Raw genomic sequence first — 20,612 nt, 5'->3', positions numbered from 1 at the left:
CCCACAAAGCAGGAGCCCCTGATAAGAGGGAGATGGCCACGCAGCATGCTGAGGGCTGTTGTTGTGCCATCTTAGGGGTTTTGTGGATTCAGAGCAGGAGAACCAACACAGTGAGCCAGGTCCAAGAAAACTTTTCAGAGAAGCTGATGGCTGCTGAATTCTGAACTAACCAAACCCCAAAACCAACCTTGAGTAGAGTCCCATCCATGAACGTCAAGAGGGGCGGTCCCAAGGTGCTTGTTTCCTGAGTGTAGCTCTGGTTCCATGGATCTGTTCTTCCTCCCCTCCGACCCCTGGAACTCCCATCTTCACTGGGGAAGCAGAGGGAGGCCCTCATTGTATGAGTTCACCCTTTCTTGTGGGGAAGGCCTCACAGTTGTTGTTTTGTACCTTATTGTTCTGTCGTGGCTGCCATGACTGAGCCTGCAGCATGCCAGGCTTCCCTGTCCTCCACCATCTCTCAGAGTTTGCTCAAACTCATATCCATTGAGTCAGTGATGCCATCCAACCATCTCATCTTCCATCACCCCCTTTTCCTTCTTCCCTTAATCATTCCCAGCATCAGGGTTCTTTTCCAACGAGTCGGTTCTTTGCATCAGGCAGCCAAAGTATTGAAGTTGGAGCTTCAGCATCAGTCCTTCCAATGTATATTCAGGGTTGATTTCCTTTAGCATTGACTGGTTTGATCTCCTTGCTGTCCATGGGACTCTGAAGAGTCTTCTCCAGCACCACAGTTCAGAAGTATCAATTCTTCAATGCTCAGCTGCCTTTAGCTATTAGCAAAACTCTGCATTAATTCTCTAAGACCCCCTTGGGCAGGAGCACCTTTTCATGAGTCCTTCTAAAACTCCGTTCTCCAATATACTGGTCTGCCAGAAACAGCAGTATTGTGGGGAGAAGGAGTGTACAGTATAATATATTAAAAAAAAAAACAAAAACTTAGCAATTTAACCTTTGAGGATACCATAGCACCAGTAGTTTTAAACTGTTTAAGGCTGCAGAATTTTTTGTTTGAACAGCTCAGAAGGTACAAGGTAAAGCAGATGAAAGCAAGGCTGCTTTGTTCATAATAGAAACTGCAGAGTGCTAGAACTTTCCTTTCTCATCTATAAGAGCCCTGAGACATGGGGCATTCCCGGGGTCCCCCAGGGTTTTGCAGGGCCCGGCTGGCAAACCAGCAGTCTGGACCAAGGGTTTAGAAGGATGAAGGTTGCACTCATCTTTACAGACTCCCACTAAGTCAGACACCCTGAGCTAGTTAATAAAATTGCTCTGACAAGAAGATGCTTGTAGGAATCTGGCTCTCAAAATGACAGCTTTAAGTGGGATTCAGCAGCTCTGAATGCCATCCTCTTGGCAGTTTTCTAGATTCAATGAGAACCAGTGAATCTCTGGGTCAGGGTTTCCTCTTGGATCTGAGGGAGAAGACATTTTCACGAGGACAGAGGGACCAGCTCCCTGGTAGAAGGAAGTGCAGATAAGCCCAAAGAGGGAGGGATTCTGGCCTTTTGAAGTTGCCCGGAGTTTCTTGTCATGTTTATAACCTTAACTCTCCTGTTTATAAATATTTCAGTAGAGATAAAGCCACCGAACTTGACTTTGCCTAATGGGCAGTTGCTGCCTTAAGCAAGCTTTGTTCATAGTAGCAAGAACCTTGATAGGAAGGACTGTTTTTGAATCATTTTTCCATTGCTTTTGAACCTTCCCCTGAGAGGCTGGCTTTGCCTTTGATCTGGGTTAAGGAATGCAGATCCTGATTTCTGTCCACTGAGGTCTGTTTAAGCCCAGACTTAAAGTCTTTGATTTCCTTCATCTTCCCATCCTGACTTGGTCCCTGGCACTCCAAGGAAGACCACAAAAATAACAGGATTTTTCTAGCCTAGGCAGTGGGGTGAGTGGTATGTGCTAAGGGTAACCTGTATTCCTTAAGCATAGAAGGAGTTCCCATGGGCCTTTAGCAAGTAGCACAGCAAAAAAAAAACCTGTTTTTGTAGGGAATACGAGAAAGTGGATGTGAATTAGGAGGGAGAAATTCTGGGTGGACACGCTATAAAGATCATGAGAAATAGGAAAGGCTTTCAAGAAAGGGCCGCTCACTGTCCTTCCTGGGGAGTTTGAAGCATGTCAGCCTTGATGATTCCCCAAGTCCTCTTTCTTCCATTCATTCAACTTAATTCAGATACTCAGCCAGTGTTTGTGAATACCCTGGCCCGAGCCAGTCCCTCTGCTAGTGGTCTGTTGCCAGCGCTGGTGCTCCGATCTGATTGGAGTCAGGATGGAGGGTTTCCTGGAAGAAGTAACTTGAGACCCCATCCTGAAGGAAGAGAAGTTAATCAGAGTGGAGACAGGGAAAGAGTGACAGACAGAGGAAATAGTGCGGCTGAAGCCCCAGAGGTGAGAGAATGAAGGGTGCTCAAAGAGCAGAAAGAAGTTCATTGTTCCCAGACAGAGAAGGGCATGACGGGAGAGATGATGTCCCTGAGCAGAGGTAGGGGCATGGCAGGAATGATGACACAGGAGTTGGGGAGGAAATTGGACCTCAAGAGCCATGCTGTGCATTTGAGCCTAGGACAGTCTGGTCCTCCCCTATCCTCTTCCTGAATATTCCTCCACCCCACCATTGCATGGCATGGGGTTCAGCCGGGCTGTTGACAGGTAGAATCTTATTTGAGGGACTGGAGCAAGAAATGGCTGTGGAACCCTCCTCTGGCTTCCTGTGGTCCTTAGAAAAGTAGTCCCATGCAAGCGCACGTGGTCCTCAAACATCTGTCCTTCCCCCACCTCCCACCCGGACCGGAATGATGGCTCAATTTTTAGACTTGTCAGAAAGGCTTAAGCATAAGGCACTGAGCTTAACTTGGGGTTGGGGTGACAGTGAGGGCTGGTTAGCTTGTTGACAGGTCAAGCATTAAACTTGATTACCAGCTTTTAATCTGTGCTTTTGTAAATGTTTTAATTATACAAAGAATATATGAATATATTCTTTCTATGAAGGTTTGATTGAAAGTAAGTGTTCAGTTTTTTTTGTTGTTGTTGTTTTGTTTTTTTTTAAAAAAGGTCCCTCTTCCCATTCCTGCATTGCTTTGAACTGAATCCTTCCTGTCCTTTTCCTGTATATTTATATGGGAGCACTGGATCCCTGTTAATCTGCTATTTGCCCTTTTTGTTTTCTTAACTCAACAGTATATCCTAGAGATCTTTCCACATTGATACATACAGACCTGCCTCAGTGTCTCCAACTTCTAACAGTACAGAATGTTGATGAGCTATCATTTGTTTGTGTCCCAACTGATGAGCCTTCCGGTTGTTTGCAGTTCTTCTCTGTCCCAAACAGTGCTGTAGCGAACATCCAGTATGTACTTCCTGAATAGTAATAGAAGTGGAATTACCGGATCAAAAGTTACAGTCATTGTATCTTTTTTTTTCATTGTATCTTTTAATTATCTTTTTAGAAAGATAATCCAATAAGATAATTTTCTGATTTTCTCCAGCAAACATATGTAACTTTTATAACTATGCTCAAAAGTATTTGTAGTTAATCTTTGCTTCTTTTTAAGAAGAGATTACCGGAGTCTATGACCAAAAAAAAAAAATCTCTGCATGAAAATAGACACTGTATTATGAGGTGGTTGAATGTGCCTTGGTTTACTTCCTTGAGAGAGTATCTGCTCTTAAAACTTTTGTTAACATTGTAAGTTTACCTTGAGAATACATACTCTGGCACGTGCATACAAGCATACACACATTTATTCACTTTTGTTCCTTCCTTTAATAATGGACGTGACCCAACAAGGTAATCCAGATCCCCACCATGGCCGTGGGCGTAAGCCCTCCTGTGACACTTTGTGCCGTGATGATTTACCCTCAGTACTACGCTCTGAGCATTCAGCAACCAGACCACACCATCATCTTTTCAATAAAACCACTGTCCTTGGAAATGTCAGAAGACTCTGAACTTAACATGTGGTGGGCGGGGAGGTGGGCTGGAGCGAGAAGGAGAGAAATGAGACACAAGGGTCTCGGAGTCTGAAGTGGGTTGTCAAAGAGGAGCTCTTCTCCACTGCATCCCTTACAAAAGCCAAGTGTTCATAGCTGTTGCCAAGGCCGTGTCCATGGCTGACCATCGTGGGGGCTGACTCTTCTAACCAACGCAATCCTGTGCCCCAGCTGACTACACGTGATCAAAATGGCAGGCTGAATGACCATTTCCCTCTCTCTTTGCCTCTATTCCCCAAACCCGGGGACTCCCCAATTGCAGAACTTCCTCCGTTGCCAGAACAACAAGACCAACTACAATTTGGTGTGCGAGACGCTGCAGTTTCTGGACTGTATTTGTGGAAGCACCACCGGGGGTCTTGGTCTTCTGGGACTCTATATCAACGAAAAGAATGTGGCCCTCATCAACCAAACCCTGGAAAGCCTGACCGAATACTGTCAAGGACCTTGCCATGAGAACCAGGTAATTCCATTTTTCTTTGAGGGAGTGGGGAAAAAGAAAAAAAAGTGTATCATTTTGAAGCCTTGTTGACATGTACCAGTTCAGAAGTCATACAGCATCTGGCTGTAGACCGTGGGAGTCAGGAGAACCAGAGGCCTCTGTCCAGCAGTGAGGAAGGAGCCAATGGGCTTTATTATTTTTCAGGACTTGACCTGATCACAGGCATTAGTGAGCATCCTGGTCTATGCCCAGCTTGATTTGGTTTGAATGGCCCAGCTCTTCACTTTGCTGGGAATACATGGTAAAGTTGGAGGTAAATGAATAAGACCAAAAGATTGGTCTCTATTTCAAATACTAGGGAAGACGCAAAAAGGGACCACCTCACGGAAGGAGATTTCAACTTAACCAGAGAGAAGAGCCTTCCTGGACATGAGACCATTTGAAAATAATATGAAAAAAACATATGGTTGACATTCAGAGAAGAGAAAGACCCGTTAGTCTTTTTAAAAAATAATTTGTTAATTTATTTATTTGTCTTTGGTTGTGCTGGGTCTTCGTTGCTGCAAGGGCTTTTCTCTGGGTGCTGTGAGTCGGGGCTCCTCTCTAGTTGCAGCACACAGGCTGCTCATTGCAGTGGCTTCTCTTGTTGTGGAGCGTAGGCTCTAGAGCGCAGGCTCAGCAGTCGTGGCACATGGGCCCAGTTGCCCCGCAGCATGTGGGATCTTCCTGGATCAGGGATGGAACCCATGTCTCCTGCATTGGCAGGCGGATTCTTTACCACTGAGCCACCAGGGAAGCCCAAGATCCATTGGTGCCTCTCAAGAAGTATATTTTTGGAGTGGAACCCAGTAGTTTCTTGAGTAGAGTCATTGCTTACCCATGACATCTTATAGATTTTGTGAGGTTTTGCACTAATGCTAGAATGCGTACGGTTTTTAACTCAAATTCCAGCTGTGTCCTAGTTGGAGGGGGTAAGCCAGTGCTTAAAATAGCCCATGTTAAACCCAGTGGCCAGGGCAGGTATGACATGCCATGTTACTTGGGATCCAAAGCCAGAACCTTGGCTCAGAAGAGAAGCCTGGCTTACGAGAGGGACCACCCACTGTATATTGAGAATCTGATCATAGTTGTCCATGACTATGAGGCTAGCATTTTGTTAGATTCACTTTCCTCTCCAGGTTTCCTGATGAGACAGATGGTATATTCTGAGTTAAAGTGAAAAGAAACAAATAAACAAAAAAATTATAACAGGCTTGGGGAGAGAGGTTTTATCTGACATCTAAGTGAATTTCCTTATAACCTCAAGTTGGCTTTTCTGCCAAACTGAGGTCTGTGCAAAGGAGCACACTGGTATGAATTCTGCTGCAAATGGGGATCTTACCTGGGGGAAGGTGATTAATTCTGATATTATATGAATTAAAACTTGCTTTCTAAGCTCGAGCCTGAAGCAAAAGTGTGCGATACGAAAACCGAGTGATGTAGAGAGAATGGAACACACCTTTCAAGGGGAAACCGGTGCTCAGAACCCAGAATCAGTCACACACCATATTTTCCCTTAAGAACAAAAGCCCACTGCGCTGTTTGGATTAGATGCGGCCAATTTATCAGTTACAGTGCATGGGGACTTTCCTACTGTTTACTGTTAATTCTGAAACTAGAGATTTTCATCTGTCTTTTATTTTTACCACTTTCTCACGGAAAATTTGCTGCCCTCCCCTAGAGACATGACTGGGAGTGGCAAACCTTGTGTTGAAATAGCAGTTCAGCCTGTTGGCCTTTGACGTCTGATCTGTGACCAGCGTTTGTGGCAATGTCTGTGCCTCTTTTCTCAGAACTGCATAGCCACCCATGAATCCAACGGCATTGACATCATCACAGCCCTGATCCTCAATGACATCAACCCTCTGGGAAAGAAGAGGATGGACCTTGTGTTAGAACTGAAGGCAAGTAGGAATTGAAAGCAAAAAAAACCGGTAGCATTTGGAAACTTTGTTGTGTGTTGCCCGTGCACGTGACGTGGTCACTGCTGTGAAACTCAATCCTGAAGACAGTTGTTTTACACTGAATGAATGATCCACATTGCAAATTCTGAGTAAAAGGCAGAACTTCGGCTTTTCCCTTCCAAATAAGGTCTTGGGAAAGGATATCGGTTTTTCAACTCACAGGTCACATGGAATGGGAACTCATCACCCAGAGCTAAGAGGCAAATTCAGACTCCGAGAACTAACAACCTGATTCTGAAAGGTTCAGACAGAGAAACAGTGGAAACTCCATTCCCTCTGTGCTCTCTTATTCCCCCTCCCCCATTGAGGAAAAGGGCCAGTTGAAGAATAGTACCACTAAAACTATTGAGGACCAAAAAAAAAATGCTGTATGTTGATAGTATTAGGGAACATCTTTTTCTGTTTCATCGTTGATACGGCAGAAGGGAGGTTCATCATTGCTGGGTTAACGTAAGGAAAGTTAAACTGGCCAGTACTGTGCCTCCTGGCCTCCGATGAGTTTCTTTGCATCCTATACAAGCAGATGACTGATGTAGAAGCACCTCTGGCATGCTCACTCCCTCTGAAACCCAAGTAGTTTTACGGAGTGAAAGCAGTTGCTTCAAGATGCTTAAGCCACTGGGTTTACAAGCTAGCTTGTTGAATATTTGAGAAGCTGATGAACTCCTCCTGATGTTGATTTCTTGAATGTATGAGAAAATTAATTAAAAATAAAGTAAAAACAAAAGAACAAAAAAACCCTCACTCCTGTCTTAGGGGTTCCGAAGATTCTCTGAGTGCAAAGTTTCACTTTTGAGAATTGGACTTGCAACCCAGCCTGGTGTCTAAAGTGTGTTTTGAAACGTTAGCCTCCCTGAGCACATTTCCTTTTTAACTGTTCCCGTGTTGGGACAGGTTGAGATCTGCCCTCCGTCTCACCCCGCATGGAGCACCGGGCGCTTTGTCACTGTCATGGGAGAGCCTGGGACCTACAGGGTTTAGCTGAAAAGCCAATCTGTATTTATGGCATCAGTGGTGCCAGAGGAAAGGTTGTTAGGGAAGGTGGTAACACGGAAGCCCACAGGAATCACCCAGTAATTTTTATTTTATTTTACTGTTTCAAAGCGAGAGTCCACACTAATAGATAGTTTGGGTCTATCATTTAAGTGGATTTGTTTCTTTGGGCTATTTTTAACTCCTTTGACAAATCCTATTGTCAAAGGATCGCCTCATTCAGGCTCATATCCCTGGCTACCATTTATCAGGATATCTAAGAGGAGTGCCTGAAATAAACTGAGACTTTCAGGTGCTCCTCATCAGCATTTCAGTGGTGTTTTCAGCTAGTCCAGTAACCTGAAGGTTATTGGAGACATTTCTGCTCTGTGAAAAGCCATCTTTTGATGGCATCATGACCCAATGGAACTGCTGTGATCTGTGCTTGAGGAGAAGAAAAAAAAAAATACTGCCCCCTCTCACGAAAACAACAGCCTTTGAGTCCAATACACAAAGAAGCATGTGGATTATCATAGTCCTAGAAACTAAAAGCTGAGACATGCAGGGAGTGGCTATATGAAAACTCTGAACATGGTGGGAAATGATGGTTTGATATGCGTACGGTGATCCCTTGGGTCCCTTGTGTTGGCTGGCATTGGCTGTACTCTCATGATAATATTAGGGGCTATGAGAGCTGACAGTACTATTTTAGGTCAGGGAAGTATAAGTATTAGTCACTTACACTTAGTCGTGTTCGATTATTTGTGATCCCAAGGACCATAGCCCGCCAGGCGCCTCTGTCCATGGAATTCTCCAGGCAAGAATACTGGAGTGAGTTGCCGTTTCCTTCTCCCTTTGATCAGGGAGGAATTACCTTAATTGTCAGCCTTCTCTGACCTGCAGGTCTGAATTGCAGTGTTGATAACCAACCCCTGCCCCTGAAGGCATCTGGATCTGTGTCTCAGGGCTTCCTGACCACTGTCATCATCAGGGCCCCAGTGGTTCCTGACCACTGTCATCATCAGGGCCCCAGTGTATCCACCAGGCTCCCTTGTTTCACTGTCCCGTGTCCACTGGGAGTTGGACAGGTGACAGTAAGTGTAAACTGTACCCAAGCACAGGCGCCTCTTGGACCATCATCTGTTCCTATGGACGTGTTTTGGGGGTTGGAAGTGGCACCTTCTCAGTCTGGTGCAGATGGTTTTTGATGTATCGGGTTGGCCAAAAAGTTTGTTCGGGTTTGTACACTCTTATGGAAAACCCCAGACGAACTTTTGGGCCAACCCAGCGTGGGACCCACACCCTCCCAGGAAGTAGAACTTTTGTCAGGATGCAGCTCCCGATCACCCGTGGTTCAGGCCAGCCACCCCCTGGCAACTCCTCATTTCTTCCTCTGTTTGTGTCTCCGATTAGAACAACGCATCCAAGTTGCTCCTGGCCATCATGGAGAGCAGGCATGACAGTGAGAATGCCGAGAGGATCCTCTATAACATGAGGCCCAAGGAACTGGTGAGTCGGACGACTGAGCCCCTGGCCGTGGCACGGAGCAGCAGCAGAGCTTCGTGGGTGCCGGAGCAGAGTATCAATTCCTGGAGCTTTCTTCATGATGCCAGCAATCAGAAGCACAAAGAGAACATTCGATTCGGGCCACTGGCCGGGGCAGGGAGGTGACCCCTGTATGGAGTAGGGGGCCTCTGCCTTCAGCACAGCCCCCAGGGGAGAGCCTCCAAAGGCTGTTGTCATCGGGGAAGGCGGCACCAGGGGCGGGGGGGCGTGGGAGCCTGGAGTTCATCCACAGCTCTGCCCTTCTCTGGGTCACCGTGGTGACTCTCTGAGCGCCACTTCCCTGAAAGGAAGAGGATGGTGTTAGCTGGTCCAGAGGGTTACTAGGGAGTCTAAGCAGATGGTTCCCGCAGGGCCCTGTGCGCGGGGCCCGCCCGCGGTCAGCTCTGCCGGATCGCTCTTATTCACGGCTGCTCTCTGCTGTGGCTTTGTCCAGGGATCAAGAATTCATATCTCTTCTTGGTATCGAGAAACTGGGCAACAGAATAGTGTTGTTTTTCTGTTTTTTTGCGGGGTGGGGGTGGGGCGGGAGGGCGGTGCTGGTGTTTTGGGTCTTTTAGAAAAGAAAACACACTTGTTTATTTTGGGGGGTGATGTTAACAGCTGGCTGTGACTTCCAGGCCGGCAGTCAGGGTTGTAGACTGCGAGACAGCAACTGGCAGAGATGCTGAACTGAACTGAGGACGGAATTCTCTATTTGGACTTTTTCCCACGCAAATAAACTGTAACTGGCAGACCTAAATGAGGGCACGAAAACTTCCCTGCCGCCCGGTGACCCAGTGTGTGCCTGGGGCCGGCTGAAGTCCCTTTATGTGTCCCTTTAAATAAAGTTCACAGCGAGCCCAGCACTTTGATCTCTGAGGCCAGGAGTGAGTTCTCAGCCTGAGACGGAAGTCCTCTCCCAGTTTACGTAAGGGCTTATATAACGAGCTGGGGGTTGGGGAGACTGGGATCTGTCACTCCTGAGTGGGAATGGATGACTGGGCAGGGACCCCACTCCAGTTCCCATCAGTCAAGAACACACCGCATCCTGGATGGGGGACGTGGCAGCCCCTCTGGGTACCACCAGCTTCCAGGTCGCCCCCTTGTGGCTGAACAGCTTCATTCCCAAATCGCAGGGCAGAGTCAAAGGCTTCCTGGAACAAACGCGATTCTGAGAAGGTGTGCAGCAGAGATACCCTAATGTCGGGAGCACGTGTGCACATATGTGTGTGCACGCTTACATGTTGTGCGTTCAGGCTCTCATGTCCTGTGTGACACGTTGGCTGTTCTGTTTGTTTTTAACCGACAGGAAGACAAGCTCAGAGAGTGAGGGTGTTGTCTCCACAGTTATTTCCAGGGCCTGACCTGGTGTCAGTGCAGACATGTGTGGCCCTCTGTGTGCTGGGTCTCGGACAGTGAGAAGTAATTCACAGTGTTGTCCTTGTGGCGATGCAGGAGGCGGAAATGTCTTCTGAGTCATGAAAGAAAGGGATCAATTTTTAGTGCAAATTAAGGGTTGAAGGCATTGTGTTCTTATTCTCTGAATGATTGATTCTTGATAGGTTCACCTGATAAACGTTGACTGGGCCCTGTTTTGTCCAGGGCGTTGTACTGGGTTCCTGGGAGGAACTGAGAAAGGGGCAGAACCAACCCTACCCCCTCACAGGGAGCTGAAGCCAGCAGGTGGGAGCAGGAAGGCTGGCCCCCAGATGCCCTGGGAAGCATGCTCTGGGCGTGAGAAGATCAAGGTCAAAGCTCAGCTCTCATGTGAATTTTGGCACACCCCTTTGCCTCTCTGAGTCTGCTTCCTCATCCATAATCAAGGGGAATCTTTGACACCTCATAAAACGTTGATGAGCCTTCACGTTTCTGAAAGAATGAAGATACTAAGCATAGTGCTCGGCGCATAGAAAGTGCTGGTAGATGTCATCTGTTAAAGATCTTTTCTTCATTTGGTGTAGGCTGCGAGGGACAGGGAAATATTTGAAGCCAGAAAATAGTTTCATCAGCTATTCCTAAAGGCGAATGGTTTTCTTTTCTGTTTTTCCTAAAATGGCAATGGTACGGGATGGGGAGAGATGACAGGAGGAGATGAAGAGATAGGACAAGACTGGCTTCTAACGTTCATTTGTATCATGTTATTGTTTGGTTGCATTTTTTTTTTAGCCACCGTACCTTTCTAAAGTAGAAGGTCATAACAGGGAACTCTGTTGAATGTTATGGGGCAGCCTGGGAGGGAAGGGAGTTTGGGGAAGAATGGATACATGTATATACATGACTGAATCCCTTCTCTGGTCACCTGAACCTATCGCAACATTGTTTATTCACTATGAAAAAAAGTGAAAGTCGCTCAGTCGTATCCGACTCTTTGTGACCCTATGGACTACACAGTCCATGGAATTCTCTAGGCCAGAATACTGGAGTGGGTAGCCTTTCCCTTCTCCAGAGGATCTTCCTAACCCAGGGATCGAATCCAGGTCTCCCACATTGCAGGCGGATTCTTTACCAGCTGAGCCGCAAGGGAAGCCCAAGGATACTGGAGTGGGAAGCCTATCCTTCTCCAGCGGATCTTCCTGACTCAGGGATCAAACTGGGTTCTCTGCCTTACTGCAGAAGGACTCTGTACCAACTGAGCTATCAGAGAAGCCCATTTATTGGCTATGCCCCGATACAAAATTAAAAGTTAAAAAAAAAAAAGGTAGGCAGTCATAGATCAGCCACAGGATGTCTGCTGGTTTAGGGAGGATGAATGGGTTTCCTTTGCCATCAGTGGAGGCTGATGGGCAGTGGCTGCCTGTGATTGTGTTAAGAAGGATTCTCAGGCGTGTCCACACCTGGAGGAAAAGGGTACTGAGCCTGGTGGGCAGTGTCCGTCCCAGGAGGGGAGACCCCATGTGCACCGTCCCTGCCCATCCTGTGTGGGTCTTCCTGAGACGGGCTCTGTGCCGTGGCCCTTCTTGCAGGTGGAAGTGATCAAGAAAGCCTACATGCAAGGTGAAGTGGAGTTCGAGGATGGTGAGAATGGCGAGGATGGGGCCGCCTCCCCCAGGAACGTGGGGCACAACATCTACATCCTAGCTCATCAGGTGCGCCCCCTCCCAGCCCCCACGCCCGACAGTCAGGGCCAGCATTCCACGCGTGCGCCCTCACACTTGCTTTTCCTGCAAGGACTCAGCCTGAGGTTGTTTGGGCGCATGGTAGCCTGGCTCACGGCTACTGCCAGCCACCTGACCCCGAGTGTGAGGTCCAGGCTGCCTCCAGTGTTCCGTTCCCGCAGGGTCATGTCCTCGGAAACCCCCACATTTCTTAAAAGCATTCCCACTGAGCCATGACACTTGGATAGTTTATGACTGTGTCTCCAGACACTTGAAAGGAATCCTAGTCTTTTCATAAATATTGATGAGTCTGTCTTAACCGTCTCAAGAAAGAAACCTCAGCTGCCTGGCCTATCACACTTGGAAATCTTTGGGAACTTGTCACTCTGCCTTGTCTTTGTTTGCCTTTCGGGGGATGGAGTAATACTTCCTACCCTGGCACCAGAATGCCCTGTTTCGTAACTCGCTTCCCAAGTGGCTGGGCTTCTGAAGACACTTCCTCTTTCTGGAGGTTGACGTGCTTGGAGCAGGCTGAGGTGTGTGGGCAGCTGGGAGCTCTGGTCCCTTCCACCTCTCTTAGGTGGAGGCGTTTGATAGAAAACAATGATGCGATTGGGCTGGAGGTTGATAAGTCTGTGTTCCTTGTCTCCTCCATTCCTGGCATTTAATTTAGCCCCTGGGAGTTTGGGAGGGTCACGTGCACACTGCTATGTTTAAAATGGATAACGAACAAGTACCTACTCTATGTCCCTTGGAACCCTGCTCGGTGTTATGTGGCAGCCTGGATGGGTGGGGGATTTAGGGGAGAATGGATACATGTATATATGTAGCTGAGTCCCTTCGCCGTTCACCTGAAATTATCACAATATTGTTAACCAGCTATACCCCAATACAAAATAAAAAGTTTAAAGTTTAAAAAAAAAAATTACATGCCCAAATCAGCTTACTCAGTCTTAGTGAGCAAGTACATACTGATAATTAGATGATTTAAGCTTCAAAAAAAATGATAATGTAGCCCCTGTGAAGTTTCAGGGAATTCCAAAAGGAGGCTCTGTAGGGTTGGGTAGAAAACCCCACCTCCCTCCTGCCTGGCCAAGGAAACCAGGGCAAAGTGGGCCCTTAAGTGGACATGCGCTCTCCATGCCACTCTGCCAGGCTCCCAAAATAGCTGCTGTGCAGAGTGAGCCTCAATGGGGTGCAGGGGGCCCCCCCTTCGCCCTCCAGCTTGCTGCTTATTCCCATGCATCTTTTCTACCCAGAGCTAGAAAGCAGCTGTGTGTTGCTGTTGCAAACAGAACTGACTCCCCTGTTGTCTGCACTTGTCTTCTAGTTGGCTCGACATAACAAAGAGCTTCAGACCATGCTGAAACCCGGCGGCCAGGTGGATGGAGATGAAGCTCTGGAGTTTTATGCCAAACACACGGCCCAGATAGAGGTAAAGGCCGGGTACACTTGGGACCCAGGCTTGCATCGAGGGCCTCCGCAGTGGGCACCCTGGGCTGGGGCTGGCATGCGGTCATTGGTCTGAGTGGTAAACAGGTGGTGGGCAGCTACAGTGCCCCAGGGCCTACACTCAATGCTCAAAGCCAGTGACAGTCAAGGTAGTGGGGAGGCAGACGCCGAACCAGGCCACACAAGGAGACTCGCTGTGAATTCGGACAAGGGCATGAGAACGACCAGAAGGTATCATGAGACGGTACCGCAGAGGGACCTGCTGTGGATTGTGGTGGTCAGGGTGGCCTGTTCTGAACAGTTACCTGAGCGCAGACCTTCCGAAGGATGGAATGAAGGGGCACAGCCCGGAAGCTAGTGCTTGACAGGCCCCGAGGTGGGAGGTGAAGGTGAGGAGGTGGGCCTTAGTGAGCAGGAGTGAGAAAACAGTGGATAAGAGGAAAGACAGACAGCCCCAGGTCCTGCAGGACTGCATCAAGCATTGCTGGGAGGAGTCTGGACTTTACCCTCAGAACTCCACCGAGGAGTAGTAATAACAACCAGCTCTGCACTTGAAAACACACACCCACACACACACACAATAAAAGAAATCATCTCCGTTTTGCAGATGGGACAGCACTGAGAAAGGACTCAGAGGTTGCATCACTCAGAGAGAGGTCCAGTTCTCAGTGTCAGGGCTGACATTTTCATCCATGTCCGGCTGACCCCAGAGCTCATGGGTGTTTTTAATGTTCCTTGCATTGTCTCCTGGGGCCCAAGAGAGCCCAGACCTGCGCCTGCAGGCTTCAGGCTGTAAGGGATGGTGTGTCCTGATCAGCTAATGAGGAGATGCGCAAATACAGTATCAGTGTCAGAGCAAGGATTTTGAAAGACTAGCAGACTCCTTTGGGCCATATGAGACTCGCAGGATTGAGATGTGTTAGAGGATAATCTTACCCGCTGTCTGGGGTCTCTGGGCTGTCCTCATAAAATGTGTCATTTCACCGATTGGTTGACCATGACAGTGTGCATGAGCACGTATCTCAATTGATTGTTCATGACCAGAAGTTTGTTCTCTGGAGCCCTTAGGAGACACGCTTCAGGTATTTGCGGTGTGGAATGTCAGAGGGGAAGGAACCTTGGAAATGGTCTGGTTGAGCTCCTTAGTTCACCAGGGAGCCAACTGACGTTCGATCAGGTGCAGAGGTGTTAACAAGGTCACCCACTCTGTTAGAGGTAGAGAAGGGCTGGGATGGATTTTGATTCCCAACTGTACATTGACTGAAAGAGAGGCATGAATCGATCTTGAGTAATGGAGAGATATGGCCAGGCAGGGCCCCCTGAGCTCTTGAAATCCTGTTCCTGGGCAACTGCTCATTCCTTCCACTCTCGCAGGACAGAGAGAGCTGTCACTCCCAGGCTCCCACAGACCCGCATCCCATCGCTCTGGTCACACGTGCAGGTCGCCCTGAGATCTGAGTACCTGTTCTTGCCAGGAGACCTCCTATTTCTCCATTATCTCCTGAGCACAGATCTTCTCAGCTCGTGTTCCTTCCGTGTAAGGGGGGCTGACTCAGAGCCCCCCCTGATGCTGTAAAGCAGGATGGCCTTGGGGGACTGTGGACGGTGTATGCACCCGCGTTACCAACATCCACCCCGCCCCCCCCCCAATCCCAGTTAACGAGGTTGGCTTATGCACCAGACTCAGTAACATGATCTCCAGTTTGATTTGGAAACCCCTGTCTCCAGACAACATCTCTGAGGATTCAGGGAAGCCGGGCTGTGGGAACCTGCCTCGTTTCAGAGTTTCCCACTGCCTCTTGACCTGAGTCATTTCTCCTGCTGTGCTGGGAAAAAAAAGCACTGGGAGACTGGGAACCAGAACTTCTCAGGGAGGGCGTGGCTGGGCCTCACCTGGCTTGTCCAGCCCCAGGGGAGGACGGACACAGGGAGGCCTTGCCCCTCTGGTACTGCGCCCGAACCCCTCTGAAATCTCTGCACCCCCGCCCCAGGACTGTGACTCAACGCATTGTTGAAAAATTTGAACAGTCTCCCACCAGACAACTCTCTGGGGACTGAACCTGTCTAGGAAGGGCACGGGGAATATCTGTGAAGTGTCCACCCCAGGAATCAGCAAAGCTAGTTAAAAGAACAATGAGCGTGATACCAGTATTAAAAGAGCCTATTGTTTTATGCATGACACATGTTAGATGCTCTGACAGGTCAGAGGTCGGAGGTCACTGCATCTGTGAAAACTGAAGATCTCCTTTTTGAGTTCCTATCTAGGGAAAAGAACCCACCTTTGCAATCTGAGAAAGGCTCTTAGGTGAGATTTGTACCGTGGCCTAACACTGCATGGTACAGTAGATCACCACTGGCTGTGTTTGGCTGTTTACATTAAAATTAAATAAAATTAAATACTAAGCTCCAGTCCTCAGTTGTGCCAGCCACATGTGCTAGTCCTTAGTGCCCGTATGTGAGTAGGGACTCTGGTTTCAAAGGGGCAGACACACAGTTGCGGCATCATTTCATCATTCCCGTTTTCATCATTCCAGAAAGTTCTATCGGATATCTGCAGCCCCAAGCCTCATATGAATCTGTACACAAAACACGTTTTGAATTGTTCCAGATAAAACTTCATCACAGTATAATTCATGGGTCTGAGGTTAGAAAAATATTTTGACTTACCGAAACGGTTTTATGCATAAATCTAAGAGATACAGCCCAGTCTGGGAGTTACAAAATCCAAGAAGACTCCGGGTCAGGTCTGTGTTATGCTTGATCTTTAATTCTGAGACGGGACTTCCCTGGTGGTCCAGTGGTTAAGCATCCAGTCTTCCAGTGCAGGGGGTGTGGTTTCAATCCCTGGTCAGGGAACTAAGATCCCACATGCCATGTGGTATGGATAAAAAAGAAAAAATCTAGGCTGAATACTGAGCCTGTGGCCTGTGCCAAGTCCTTAGTAAAGGATTTTTGACCTTCTCCATTTTTTCACCCTAGATTGTCAGATTAGACCGAACCATGGAGCAGATTGTCTTCCCTGTGCCCAGTATATGTGAATTCCTGACCAAAGAATCAAAACTACGGATATACTATACCACAGAGAGGGACGAGCAGGGCAGCAAGATCAACGACTTCTTCCTGCGGTCTGAGGACCTCTTCAATGAGATGAATTGGCAGAAGAAGCTCAGAGGTGGGTCAGCGCCTCCAGGTGCTGTGGAATTGTGTGGTTCTGAGGGTCTTGCATGCTGGGATTTGATGGAGAGTGTGTGGACCTCCCCGTAGGAGCAGAGCTGGTGGGGTTCAGGATTCTGTCCCCCTCTGAGCACCAGGATGACCGAGGTACCTTGGGAGCTGGTGAGTGGGCGCCAGCCCCCGGGAGGCCCTAAAAAGTCTTCCTTCTGGCTACCTTTGACCTGATTCGACTGGAGAGCTTCCAGAAGGACTTAAAATGCTCCTATTTTGATGGAGAAAATTAAAGGGATGGAGAACAGACAGACCTGCTGCTCACAGGATGGCACATTTGAGCAGGAGGTTGAGAGCTCATTGACCAGCCCACCTGCTTGGAAGACACTGGTCTTCCCCCTTTTATAGGGCAGTTTGGACTGTAGACCCTAGGGTCATTTTATAGGCAGTGGAATCACTGGCCACAGAAGATGCGTCATTGCTCACCAGCGAATCCCATTGCGGGGCCCAGCCAGGCTGGCTACATTTCCCTGTCTAAAACCCTTCACAGGGCTGCCCTGGCGGGCTTCTCTGCGTCCAGTTTTCATTAGGATTTTAATGTGATCCTTCACTGCCGACAGTACGCTGGGCACCAGCTGTTGTGACCAGTTTAGAAAGGATGCTGCTGCATTCCTGTCATTAGTCAGGAGCTCGGGTTTGTATTTGAAACCCTGGATTCCAGCTGCCCTTGTGATCACTCCAGCTCCTGCTGAGGGGCGGGGCTGCAGGAGGGGAAACTGGGCTGGAGGTCAGGTTCTGGGTGCTCTGGTCCTCTTCCTCCCTCACTGGCCTGAGCCGGCGCAGACCTGCCTCGTTTCCTGCTGCCCCTGCTCCGCTCCGCTCCCTGCCTCCCTGGAATCAGTTAGTGGCAGAAGGCGTTGTGCAAGCAGGCTGCCTGCCAGGCGCTAGTCTCGCCCCACCCCTACTCCTTTCTCTCTCATTTCTAAGGAACGCCTCATCATCCAGCACTTTAAGCATTGTCATATGTTTTGCTGAACCAACCTAGTTGTCACCCAGCCCCATGTGAGCTGTCTAACTCACTTTTAAGAGAATAGCATGCATGTCCTCCATAGTGTGGACCTCAGAATGCTTTATGGACAGGTAGCCCCACTATCATTGGTCCTTGAAGCCACTGTGGGCTCCATCCAAGCTCCTGTAGCTCAAGCATCATGAGTCGTGTTGAACATCCTCGCAGCACCGTGCTCATGCAGTCAGATAAGAAAGATACCCAAAAAGGTAGACAGAGACCCTATGTGTATTCTTGTCTTCTCAGCTATGGCATTGAGTAGAAGGGAACTTCCTCTTTGTTGATTTTGCTCTTCTTTGAAATAGTCCATGATGCCTACTTTAGGAGATGATCCTGAAGTCATGGTTTGCTTCATCCAGACCTCCATGATGGTTATTAAAACGGTGGTTTTGGACTTCCCTGGTGGTGTGGTGGATAGGAATCTATCTGCCAATGCAGGGGACATGGGTTTGATCCCTGGTCTGGGAAGATTCCACATGTGGGGAGCAACTACGCCTATGTGCCACAGCTACTGAGTCTGCACTCTAGAGCCTGCAGGCCACAACTTCTGAGCCCACGTGCCACAAGTACTAAAACTTGAGTGCCTAGAGCCTGTGGTCTGCAACAAGAGAAGCCAGCACAAAGAGCAGCGCCCACTTGCCACAACTAGAGAAAGCCCATGTGCAGCAGCGAAGACCCAGAGCAACCTTAAACACGTGAATTTAAAAAAAAGTTTACCCTTTCTAATATATAGGTCTACTAAGTACTGATGCTAAGACTGGTCAGATTTATTCATTCTCTCTGAATTGTGCTATCCAATAGGTAGTAGGCTCTCCAGGGGGCTTATGAATTAAAAGAAAGATTTTCACCTTTTATGATGAGGTGAGAGACCTTGTCATCCCTCTTTCTGAGATGTTGTCTTCAGCCTGGCAGAGTAGGAAGACCTCAGCTGCAAGAGGTGGGGATCTCTGAATTGGTTCTCCTTCCATCACCCACTGGCTTTGTGACCTGGGCAGGTGACTAAACCTCTTCTAGGCCCTCACTTAAAAAGTGGGGAATTAGGACTGCACGATGGATTGGTTGATCGAGGAATGGCCAACTCATCATTCCAAGTTTTCTATTGCTTTGTAGCTAATACCTTCTCTTACTTGGTCTGTCTTTGTTTCAAAAGCAGTTTTTGTTTCAGTGAAGCTTAAACACAGCTACGGTTGTCAACTGAGAGATTTTAATTGGCTTCATAGTTCTGCTGGTAAGAGAAAAATTGAAAGTAATAACTGAATTAAACATGATTTGCATATTTAGGAAGAGGAGAAATGTACTCATTAGAAGTGCAATTAAAATGAAATACATTTTCCTCTCTAAGTAGCTTATTTCTCTTCTGATGCATCTGCAGAAAAGAGTTCTCTGGCTTGTTTATGAAGGTGCTTTACCTTTTCCTGAAAGTGTCACCGGGAATCATCTATGCCTTGGAGAATCTGTAGCTGGGGCTCAGATACACACGGAGGTGTGTCTGAGACACATGTTGCTTCATCTTTTCTTCTGCAAGTATAAGATACTTAGTTCCTATACTCTCTTGAAACCGTCTTCCCTGCTTTACTCAATAGACACACTCACACACACACACACACTCTTGTGTGCATTCACATCCTCCATCCACTGTGCCTCTCTGATACATTCTCCTGGCCCCAGGGATGAGAAAACTCTGGGCTAAGAAAACTAGAAGGCAGTGAAAGGAAACTGAGGCAGAGCTGCGAAGGCCGACAATTTGTCACTTATGTGGTGTTTTGTTGTTCAGGCAGTCAGTCCTGTCTAACTCTTTGTGACCCCGTGGACTAAAACATACCAGGCTTCCCTGTCCTTCACCCTCATGGTTTTTACATTCATTGGAATAGAGTGGGAAGTTCCATTGCTCTATATGCACATGGAGTCTATGTCTTCAGCAAGCTCCAGTTCCTTAAAAAGAAAATAAACTAGGATAAGAGGGTTAGCAGGAGATGCCCTGGGTGCAGTTACTTAAATCGCCTGCCCTTCTGGGGTCATGGTACCCTGTCTTCTTGCACCTGTGTGGATACCCAGTTGACTTAAAGGGTTGAATATTTGTTCATATTCAGAGTGACACCACAATTTAAGTACAGTGTTAGCCTTATAAAAGTCAGGTTTGGGAACTATATGCCAGAGTTGAGGAGCATTTATTAGAGTCATGTTAAAGCATCAAGCAACGGCTATTCTTACACTTGGTTCGGGTTGAGAGCTCCCCCTGAAGAGAATCCTGGCTTACCCTTCACTGATCTCTGCCATTTCCTGCCTTTTTAGCTTTTCACTTCTTGTTAGTCTGTTACGCACACACTGGTGGGGGGAGGATGTTGTAAATTCCCATGTTCCCATCAGTCAGCCCTTGGCCATCCTTGCCATTGTTTCTTCTATGCTGTTCAGAGTTTTCATATTCAGATCAGGAATGGGCTTCAATCCCAGAAAAAACACCAACAGTTATTGTCTCCAGAGCAAGTGGTTTCTCATCTTCAATTGGCTTCAGCAATTATTAATAGCTTATAAAATAAAACAAACTCCGGGAAATCAGGTTGACTGATCACTGGTCGGCTCCTCTGCTAAATGGCGACATGAGCCCCTTAACTGTGTCCTCGTCATTGAGCCCAGGGGTCTCTGAGCTGAGGGATGAGATTGCCAAAGCGTCTGTCCTCGGCTGGGCCTCAGTTTCCCTCATTTATCAAATGAGAGATGTTAAACCAGATGCTGCTTATAGCTCCAAAACTCAGCGGTTTGGAAACATGGCCTCTTACCAAGTGCGAGCATGAAAATGAGCAGTTATTAAATTATCCAGGGCTCTGTGTAATTGTGCCATAACTTTCTTTTGGCTAGAAGCTTGTGAAGGCTTGGTT

The 20,612-nt window shown here is 47.9% G+C and overlaps 1 protein-coding gene across 9 annotated transcripts in view; it reads left to right on the top strand.

Annotated features, from left to right (window-relative positions):
• The window catches only part of ITPR1 (inositol 1,4,5-trisphosphate receptor type 1), a 344,659-nt gene that overhangs the window by 268,957 nt on the left and 55,090 nt on the right, over positions 1-20,612 (top strand). For all 9 annotated transcript variants that reach the window (XM_070455631.1, XM_070455630.1, XM_070455627.1 and 6 more), the window contains 6 exons: positions 4,259-4,459; positions 6,271-6,381; positions 8,827-8,922; positions 11,922-12,044; positions 13,384-13,488; positions 16,485-16,677. In XM_070455631.1, the coding sequence (XP_070311732.1) occupies positions 4,259-4,459; positions 6,271-6,381; positions 8,827-8,922; positions 11,922-12,044; positions 13,384-13,488; positions 16,485-16,677 (829 nt within the window). The remainder of the gene's footprint in view (positions 1-4,258; positions 4,460-6,270; positions 6,382-8,826; positions 8,923-11,921; positions 12,045-13,383; positions 13,489-16,484; positions 16,678-20,612) is intronic.

The sequence above is a fragment of the Odocoileus virginianus genome, chromosome 26 (assembly GCF_023699985.2).
Source record: "Odocoileus virginianus isolate 20LAN1187 ecotype Illinois chromosome 26, Ovbor_1.2, whole genome shotgun sequence".
Lineage (NCBI taxonomy): Eukaryota > Metazoa > Chordata > Mammalia > Artiodactyla > Cervidae > Odocoileus > Odocoileus virginianus.
This window is presented reverse-complemented; position numbering and strand designations above follow the sequence as displayed.